Source organism: Strigops habroptila, chromosome 5, assembly GCF_004027225.2.
Source record: "Strigops habroptila isolate Jane chromosome 5, bStrHab1.2.pri, whole genome shotgun sequence".
NCBI classification, from domain to species: domain Eukaryota; kingdom Metazoa; phylum Chordata; class Aves; order Psittaciformes; family Psittacidae; genus Strigops; species Strigops habroptila.
The window spans coordinates 12601709-12612103 of NC_044281.2; the positions used below are offsets into that span (position 1 = coordinate 12601709).

At 45.0% G+C, this 10395-nt stretch overlaps 1 protein-coding gene across 2 annotated transcripts; it reads left to right on the forward strand.

Moving 5' to 3' along the window:
* Positions 1-1697: 1697 nt before the first annotated feature.
* On the forward strand, positions 1698-7436 carry LOC115608040 (caspase-8-like). Of its 2 annotated transcripts, XM_030486141.1 has the most exons (8): positions 1698-2390; positions 2941-3046; positions 3970-4105; positions 4190-4246; positions 4561-4628; positions 5152-5287; positions 6176-6677; positions 6973-7436. In XM_030486141.1, exons 1-8 carry the CDS (start codon positions 2083-2085, stop codon positions 7103-7105), a joined length of 1446 nt encoding a protein of 481 aa, XP_030342001.1. In that variant the 5' UTR covers positions 1698-2082; the 3' UTR covers positions 7106-7436. The 2 variants fall into 2 exon arrangements, with proteins under 2 accessions (XP_030342001.1, XP_030342000.1); XM_030486140.1 differs by having other exon boundaries at positions 2038-2390; positions 3970-4246.
* The last annotated feature ends 2959 nt before the right edge of the window (positions 7437-10395 follow it).

The window sequence follows — 10395 nt, forward strand, 5'->3', positions numbered from 1 at the left end:
CCTTTTCTTCAAGTCCTGTCTGGGAGACCAAATGCTGTAGCGAAACAATCCTGGGACTTAATTCTGTGTTTTGTTTTCAGCCAGCAGAAGCACTACCACCAGAAAGTAGAGTCAGAAAGTTGATAGGAAAGTGAAGTTGGTGAGTTGAAGTCCTGCAGGCTTAAGCTGAAAGCAGGCAAAATCAGAGTGATGCTGTTTGAAAAGGGAAATGCTTAGAAGAGTGTTCAGGAGGACTGTTAGGTGCAGAAGCAGAAATAATGTTACTTGGTGGCAGGAATCTCTGCCCAGTCATTTGCATCTTGCTACCTACTTGTTCAGTTTAACATCAGTTTCCCAGAGAGCTGTTTGCGCCCACTTCCCATGGGAAGTTGGTAATTCTCTCCATGGTAATGGTTTTAGGGTGAGTTGTTAATGTGCTGTTCTTGGGATGGATTAGTGGTACATGTGAGGAGATTGCCTGTGTTCAGATTACTGCTGGCCTCTCTCGTCACACGGGCTGCTGGAAGTACATGTTTTCACACCATCTGTATAAAGGTTTACTCTTAGTTCTCAAAGTGGTGTGACATTCGGGCACTGCAGAATTTTGGTTAGTTGAACTGTTGGCTATGTCTCTGATCTTACGGATCTCCTGCAGGAAATCTTGAAGCCCAGGGAGAAGTGGAAGCAAAATACACACCATTTAGGAGATTAAGCTATGCTAGTTGTTGGGTGTTCATCTCTTGATGGTTACCCTTTTTATTCTGACCCCTAAATAACATGGGCATATCCTCTCCAAAGTTATTCAGATCTGCCCTTTTTCACAAGAGATACATCAAATTATGAACAGAGAATGGCATGTTTAATCTGCAACGACTTCTGGTCAATGTGCTAAAAAATGCAGTTGAGGTCTTTGGGAATTCCCAGTTACTAATTTTGCATCCTTTCTGTAATTGTGCCTTTGCTTGCCACTGTGTCTGTTCTAGTTTTGACAGCCACAGGAATTCCCCAGGTCCCGAATGCAGTTGACTCTTGTGGGTGCCAACTGTAATACATTTCTAGGTAGGTGGAACATCATCATGGACGTGTCTTCTGGGCTTGGCTTAGATCTTTTATATTAGTTTTATATCTGTGTAACTCCTTTGTGTTTAGGCCTTATTTGCCCAGGTATATCAGTGCAAAGAGAAGGCTCTGTACCTCCTGCAGCCTATTTACTAGGAAGAGCTTGTTTTAACTTGAGCGCATGTTAGCTTATGTAAAGGCTTTTGCTTAATATATTGTCAAACTGTTTTTCCCTGGTTTGGTTTGGTTTGGTTTTTTGGGGGGGTGGGGGAGCAGGGGAAAGGGCTTCTGGTTTTAAGTCAGTGCTTAACGAGAACACTGGTTTTTATTTGGAGAGTAAGGTTGCTCTCTTGCTCAAGGTGAGCAGTAAGTTGTTAATTTCAGAGGAATAAAATGCCAACTGGCAAAATCTCTTCCCTCCTCCCTCACGTTGTTGGGAAACACCATCTATTGAGAGTGCGGCAGCAGAAGGTGTACAGGGGTGGTGCACCATCCCAGGGGCTTACAGCATCGAGCAGTGCTCCTGTGAGCCTGCTCCTGCTGCTGGAAGGCAAGGGACCTGGTTCCCCGGCTGTTGGGTACAGGGCCCAGTGCAGGCACTGAGTGCGCTGTATCGCCTGCCAGCAGTCCCGAAAGGCTCGCAATGAGGAAGTTAGGTCAGTGGCGTTACAAGCTTCTCTCCCTATGTATTGAAACGGCAATGAATTGTGCCTTTAGACCAGAGAGAGGCGATTGCAGGAAAAGCCTGGGCAGAAGTGAGACCTTGAGATCCGCACTACCTGGTTTGTCTTCTCGAGAATGGATTCGGGAGTAGTCAGTGCTTCATCATGTGAACGGCGGGGAAGGGGGGGCTAAAATGCGTCTGAGAGAAATCCCCTCCCGGAGGCGCGCAGTTCTTAAGCCGAGCTGTGGGGCGTTGTGCTCTCGTTGGTCGACGTTACGTTTGCACCTCCCAGGGGCCCGGGCACCGCCTCCTGCCCGTCCCACCCCGGCAGCGGGCGGAAGAGGCCTCGGTCTTTTGCTCGGGCTCGGCGCTTCGCCGCCATGGAGCCCAGCAGGAGGGAGCTGCTGCTGGTCAGCGAGGAGCTCGGCGAGGCCGAGGTGGCGGCTCTCAAGTTCCTCAGCCGGGAGCACATCCCCCTGAGGAAGCTGGAAGCCATTCAGAAGGCACAGGACTTCTTCGACGTCCTGCAGGAGAAAGGCATGATCGAGGGGGAAAACCGGTTCTTCCTAATGGAGCTGCTCTGTCGGATCCGTCGGATCGACCTCCTGGAATCCATGCTGCACACCACCCGGCAGAATGTGGAGAGGGAGCTCCAGATACCAGGCCGGGCAAAGGTGTCAGCCTACAGGTGAGTGACCGGTGGCCCGGAGCCGGGCTGAGCTTCCCCCGGCAGCGCCCTCTGGGACCGGCTGCCCTGCTGTGGGGTCGGAGTGATCCTTTACCGACGACCCCAATGCCAGGCTGAGGTTCGGAAGCGCACAAGCGTCTTGCAACAGAAAGCAGGTGCAAGCCATGCGGAAAGTTGAAATTTCTGTCCAGTAAAAGGCAGAAAACTAAAGCTGCACCTTTCTGACATACTGAACAGCCCCCAAAGGCCTCCCTCCCTGCCCAGGTACAGTAAGTGACTGGGTGAGAGCCTCTGTTCTCAACTCCAGAAAGTTTCAGCGTGGTTTTGATTTTAGGAAAACTGAGGTCTTTTTAATTGCAGCTGAAAATGGTTTGATTTCAGGCTGTTCTGGGAGTCATGTCACCCATTTTATAAGATAAGAGAGAGACATTTGCGCTTGGGAGAGAGATTGGGTTGAAAGGTTGAAGGCGGTGGGTAGAACAGAATTGAATTGTGCTAAGGGTCATGCTTGGGAACCCAACGAAACAGTGTCCTCCACTTCTCTTTCTAGATACCTGCTCTTTCAGCTGTCAGAAGACATCACTGAAGATGACCTGAGGTCTTTCAAGTTTCTTTTGGGGGAAGAATTACCAAAATGCAGGCTAATCCCTAAGACTGTAAGAATTTCTTTTAACACCCTTCCCACCCCCCCCTTTTATTAAAAAAAAATAATTATTATTATAATCCATAGATGCATTTGGGTTACTATGAGGGGAATGAGTGTCACTTTTCTTACAGTGTCACTCTTATGATGAGAGCACCATAAGAAGGGTGCACCTGGAAAGGGATTATCAGCTCTCCAGTGCGTGTGGGACTTGTCTGTGCTAGTGTTCTGTGTAGCTTTTGCAGCAGTGTCAAGGCCCAGAGAGCATGGGCCAGCGCTGCGCCAGGGTCAGCAGCCTTCACGTCCAAGCACCACAGGGCTTTAGGGGACTCAGTGGCTTTGATCAATGGAAGACTGATGAGCACATTCACTCATCTTGCCCAACTGATTTTCTTTTGGCTGCTTTTTAAGCCATTCTCAAACACAGAAAATCAGTCACTGTGGCTGTTACTTCATGCTTCTTTTCGTTTCAAAACTCAGAAAATAGAGATCTAAATAACAGATCCTTGCCAAGGCTAAGGCCCAAAAGCTTGACGTTTACAAACAGCCTTGCAGGTGACCAGCTGCTCTTATGCTATCTCAGTCTGCAGTTCTGACTCCTGGGTCTTTCATTCTGTCTAACAAAACTCTTGTAGCATTTTCCCTCTTTTCTTAGAGGAGAGATTGTGACCATCTAGTGATAGCTGTTCTGGTAGATCCTTGGGTGACCACTGTGTTCTGCCACTCACTGTTTGGCAAGAGCTCCTGTCCCTTGGGTCCCCTTTCTCTTCAGAGCAATCTCTGCCCCATACTTGCATGGTTATAGCCACTTTTGCGATTGCTCAAAATGGTTGCTACAGTACATTAGAGCTTAGGTGCACATGCACATGCTGCAACTTCCCTCCTAGTGGCAGCATGGATGTGCCCTAAGAGCGAACTGCCTTTCTGATTACCCAGACAATGCTTGACATTTTCATTGAGATGGAGAAGAAGGGGATTTTGGGAGAAGACAACCTAAGTACCCTGAAGAAACTCTGTGCAGAAATTAACATCAGCCTGTTGAAGACAATTGAAGAGTATGAATTAAAATTTGGTAAAACAAAAAGGCCTCTTTCCCGTAGTTATTCTTGCAGTGACACAGGGGTATCATATGGGACTAATAATGAATACTTTTCAGGTGAAGAAAAGATGTTTGTCGCAGAGGAAGAGGGGGGCAGCACAGCAGGCTGTGAAGGTAATTGAAACTGTCAAATTAATGTTTAGATTTTTTGCTCTTCAGCTTTTGGACTATACCACTGGCATCTTCTTTACACAGATGCCTTTTAAAACCTGCTAAGTATCTGCTCATTAACTGATCATAATACATTTTACTCCCTTTTAATTGATTTTCTAGTGGTTTATAGCTAACAGGAATAGCCATTCAAACACAATTCAGTGTTTTCAGAGAAAACTTTTACCCTGGGAGGTACTTGTGGAGAATAGGAACAGAGCTTCTCTTCTGTCTCTAGTGCTACATTCTGTACTTAAAACTTTTTTGTCTGTGTTCAGCCCCTGCCAGATGCCTGGAGTCATGTGTGGCACTTGATTCTCCCGCCAGACAGCATCAGCCTTCCGAGGTAAGCCAGTCTGTTTCTTAGAAACATCATACTTTTGTCTTAGAAGAGATGGTCCCTCCGGGAGGTGAACAGTTATTATAAACCCAACTGTTAAGAGCACTGTCTAGAAAAAGAAAAACACACCGCTCTGTAACATCCTTTATTCTGAAGCTAAGTTGCAGGCAGTGGCTGCTGCAGTGTTAAAACTTGAGAAACATTTGCAAGGGCAGCAGGACAGGCTGAGTTCATTATACCAGGAAATACACAGCTGGCAGATGGCTGGGCATGGAAAAGTGGGTGAGCGCAGCACCCATGTGGGCTGAGCATGATTGTGGGTCTGAGGGGTGCTGTCATGCTGTGCGCAGACTCCCAAAGGCAGTGGGGCAGTGCACTGCCAGATCCTGGGAGCAAAGCTGTAGAGGGAGGCCTACCTAGAGAGAAAGCCGGCTGGCTTTCTCTTTACCCGGCTGTGCCAGCAGCAAGGGCTGAGAAGTACCTGGAGGAGACTGCAGTAGTTTTCACCACTGGTCTTCCTTTTCAACAGCTTGAATCTTACAAAATGTCCAGCCGACCCTGTGGAGTGTGCCTCATCCTGAATAATCACAGCTTTGCAAAAGCCAGGGAAAGAGTGCCAGAACTCAGAGCTATGAGGGATCGGAATGGGACAGATGTGGATGCAGGTATAGTGAATGTTGAAGATAAGTCTGCATATCTTCAAAAATAGAAACCTCATTTCTTTTTCTGTATTAAAGGCCTGAATTTCAGTCTTCCCTTTCTAGGATACTTTTGCTGTAGAGGCTGAGTCAGCTCTGTTGCCTGTGCTGACAAAACTTAATCAATTTATCAGGCTTTTACTGACTGACTCAGAAAAAAATCACTAGCATTTTGCAGTTTTACTGAGTTTATTGCAATCTTAAGCAGCAACCTCAGCCTGGACTTCACAAGCTAGTGTAGCTTTGTATCAGCCTTATGCGTACTACCTCTAAAATTCGTGGAATCAGAAACAGATTTGCTGCTGAACCAGAACTGGGCGTTAGTTGTCAAGGAAGGAAGATGTTGGAATTTAGGGGCTTTTACCTTGCTATTCAGGGGCCTTGACTTTAGCAGGCTGCCCCACAGCAGCATAGCTCACTGTGGGTCCTATGGCTAAGAGATGGATGTATTTGCACTGTCTATGCCAAGAGAGAAAAGCTATCAATGAGCTGCTTGAATTGAACTCCAAGTTAATTCAAGAGTCGCAGTGCAAGGTTTGTCCTTTTGAGAGAAGGAACTAGCTGTAAAGTGGGTGGGGGAAAGACGTAGAGCTTGTTTAATAGTTCTGTATGCTTTTCAGACAGAGGCAAGATTGGAAGGAAGCCTTTTAATGAGAGTTAAGGGAACTCGGTAGAGATATGATTAGTGATTAGTAGATTACTAGATTATTTTCAGAGCAGGAGTGCAACTACCTGAATAATGGTGTAGCAGGATTTAAAAAAAAAAGGTTTATCTCCAGAAATGCAATTTGCAATTGCAGAGTCCAACTTTCATATAATGAAATGGCTCTAATTCACCTTCTGTTTACTTTACAGAGGCTCTGAAGAGAGTCTTTAAAGGCTTTCATTTTACAATAGCGGAATACAGAGACCTCACTGCAGAAGAAATCCGTAAGACCGTGAACATCTACCGGTGTGAAGACCACAAGGACAAAGACTGTTTTGTTTGCTGTATCCTGTCTCATGGGAAAAAAGGCGTGATATATGGTGTTGATGGGCAGGAAGTATCTATCCAGGAACTGACCACTTCCTTCACTGGGAAGAATTGCTGCTCACTTGCTGGAAAACCAAAAGTCTTTTTTGTTCAGGCCTGCCAAGGTGATGCTTACCTGGAAGGTGTGAACATCGACACAGATTCTGGAGAGCCAGATGCTTCTGTAGAAACAGATGCAAGATTTCAGCTCGAGTGCATCCCTGCAGAGGCAGACTTCCTCTTGGGCATGGCTACCCTGCAAGATTACGTTTCCTACAGAAGCACATCCGAGGGGACCTGGTACATCCAGGCATTGTGCCGCCACTTGGAGAACAGCTCTCCTCTGTAAATGTTTCCATAAACTTTTTTTGGCAACATCTGTATTTTCCTTATGAATGACAGGAGGTTGATTTGGGTGCAGAGGGAGATGATATGCAGTGGGAGCACTCACTCAGAGTGAAAACAGTAACGCAGGACAGAGCAACACCACGCAGATTGTTCAAAGCAGCTTAGCTAACTGCCTTGAAGCCTGTTTAAAACAGGAGCCATTAGTACTGGTATAGATCAAGATAAATGAGAATGTGGTAATTTTTCTGATGTTAACTACCTCCTAATCCAAAACGTACTTCTGTTTTTGCAGAGGACAAGATATTCTCACCATCCTGACAGCAGTGAATGAAGAGGTGAGCAGAAGGACGTGCAAGCCGAATTCAAAGCAGATGCCACAACCCACTTTCACGTTGAGAAAAAAGCTCGTTTTTTCTGTCGACTGAATGGAAGGGAATTGCACGGCAGAGGGAGCTACAGCCAAGAATTGGGTAAAACAGAACAGATCTCCAGTGTCAGCTCTTACCGCAAGAGCAAATGTTTTTATTCAAAGTACAGCCTTAAGAAATTTTTGTAATTATGTATCTCACTTTATAATTGAGCCTCTCAGAGTGAGTGTCTGCTTTGGGGTTCACTAGCTTTTTCAGCTGTATCATGTTGCTGTTGCTCTTTCCAATGGAGATTAAAAAAAAAAAACCACCTCTTATGAAGCCCTGTATTTTTTTATGCCTGACTTTTGCAAAATAAAGCAGGGGAACACTGGAAATTTTACAGGATGTCATCAGGTCACGTCAGTGTGTTTTGTTACTTTTTCTCACCACTTAAAAATCATTCATTTTTAGTGTCTTGGTACACCTCAAGAAAAAGTCATGCACTTGTCCTCCAGCATCGTCAGGACGTGGCTGTGACCTGCATTTCTGAGTATCCTCTATGTAGAGTAGTCTTAATAGTGAAAATCAGTTGCTCAAGTACAGCTTCATGTTCAGGGATGTCCAGTTATCCTGTGGTCACTTACCTTGCCGATCTTGGAGTCTTGATTCTAAGCACAGCAAAAGTACCACCCAGCTCCTTAAAAACACTTTTATACTGCCTCCTGTGATTAGTATGTGCACAGAACAGGGAGTTTTACAAGCTCTGAGTAGAAGGTAAAGCTTCGTTGGTCTGTTTTCTTTTGAATGGGATGTTCATTGCATTATACACTTGTTACAGCCGTCAGCATTAGTAGTGGTATCAATGTAGGTGATCATTTAACTAAGCAGATCTTTACTACAATTATTTTAAGAGACTAAATCCTTCCCTGGACTCCTGCAATGAGTACTTCTCTTTTTGGTACCAGTTTGTGTCTGCATAAATAAGGGCAGAGAGATTATAGACCTTGAGACTGATTAGAACCTTAGCAAGTGGCAGATGCAGCAAGCAGTTACAGAAACAGGTAAATCTGTGCCTCCAAATTCTAGGACTAATTTTCCAAGACAGTTATTGATACTCTTCTAGGGATTCATTGTGAAACCATTGAGAGTTGTGCTGAAGCAAGGACAGCTCACGTACAGAAATGTGTCTAGTACTTCAATTTTTATTTTTCTTAAATATTGAATAAAAACTACAAGCAAGCAAGCATATTACTCCATGGGCAAGATAATTAATGGAACCTGCTTTCCTGTGGATTTTCTTTCTCGATTCCTTCTCTCCACACATACTACTTAGCACTTTACCTCCTCCCAGTCACCTCTGTTCTTCAGCAACTTCCACTTCTTTGCATACATCCTGGGTTCCCTGCCTGTCACGCTGGGGATCCAGCTGCGAATCAGGTGGAGCACAAGTACTGAACTTTCCCAGTTCCCTTTGCCTTAGAGGAGGCAGCTGGATCTTTGGTCTGCATTGTTGACAAAATTTGAGTCAAGAGACTGTGAACTCAGAGGTGCCTGACTGACAGCATGCTCACAGAGCCAACTTTTTCCCTAGGAATTGGAAGGAAAAAGATACAGCAAATACAAACCGGTAAATCAAAACCCACATACACAAGCAAAGCAAAACAAGGATTTCATTCACCACCTCCCATCAGCAGGCAGGTGTTCAGTCATCTCCAGGACACCAGGGCTCCATCACCTGGGTTACTTGGGAAAACAAACACCAATACTTCGAATGTCCCCCCCACTTCGTTTTTCCTTCCCCAGCTTCATATGCTGAGCATGACATAGAATCATAGGTTGGAAAAGACCTTTAAGATCATCGATGCAATACATCATAGGGCATGGGTTATCCCTTTGGTTGGCAGTCCTGGCTGTGTCTGCTCCCAACTCCTTGTGCACCCCCAGCCTCTTTCACTGGTGGGGTGAGAAGCAGAAAAGGCCTTGACTCTCTGTAAGCACTGCTCAGCAGTAAGGAAAACAAACATCCCTGTTATCAACTCTTGAGCCCACATCAGCTACTGTGAAGAAAATGAACTATTCCAGGCAAAAACCAGTACACAGGATTTCCATCTTTACAATTACATTGAAAATTTCTGCTAAAAGCACAGCTTCTCTTCGGTTATCTAAACACTGAGAGCTCAACTGCAAGAGTTAGTTACAGCTATTTTCAATTAGTGACTCCAGCCCATACAAAAGGCCTTATTTGTATTCACTTCTCAATTGTATAAATTGCTATTTAAAGGCCCTTGCTCCTGGGAGACAGTCAGAAGTATTTCTTTTAGCAGTGTCACCAACTAAAAGGAAAACCAGAAAGGAATTCAAGGCACTTCCAAGTCTCATTTGTGCAGAATCACTCCAGCATTTTTTGGACTAGTCCCATTGACTTAGGTGGCTTGATAAACGTATTTTCTCAAGAAGTTCTTCCTTGCACCTTTCTCAGGCACACCTGAGCTTTTGTGGTTCTAGCTCTTTCCCTGCAGCTTCAAAGGGGTTACAACTCTTTCCTTACTACATCCAAAGTGTTAGAGAACAAGTGGGAAAAAAACCCTTCCCAAACTCTTAAATTCTCACACAGCGTGGACATGCTTACAGAGTGGCAGCAAGCTGTACTCCTCAGGCTCAGGCTTTTCAGGACAGCTGAAATCTCTTGAGTTCAGCAGGAACTTGGATACTGATGTTAATTTTCTTTTCATATGCACCATGAACAGCTTTGATGAGAGAGAGCACGTAGCCAGAAATCCCAAATCTACCACTACTGAACCTTCCTCTGGTGCCATGCAGCTGACTATGGCCATAAGGCTTCTGTGGGGCACACTTCTGTAATGTCATTAGTTGATTAAGTTGGTAACACAGACCTTTGTTCTGAGGACATACAAATGGAAATATGTTAAGGTCTCATGTGCATAAATACAATGAATACTAGGAAACAGTGTAAGTTGCCTACTTGCTAGTGAGGGAATCTTGGTCAACAAATCTTGCAACCCAGCTCTGGATGGGTGTTCCAGCTCACAGTTTGATCCCACCTAACCATTTATAAATGTGACAGTTACAGAGAGCAGTGGGAAGAGAATGTTTCCTCAAAGTGTCCAACTCCTAAACTTCAATGTACGAAAAAGCTTCACAGCTGAAAAGTCTATTTCAGTCTGACAAAAGTGCAAGACCTTCCTCTTCTCATGTCGGAAAAATAAGAAAGGTAAATAAATACAGGATACCTACCATAGGATAACAGTGATTCTTGGTTCTTTGAGATGCCATGCACACAGATGACTAGAGCAACCACTAATTCAAATAACCTGTTAACTGCAAATCAATGTTGTCCCCCTTCT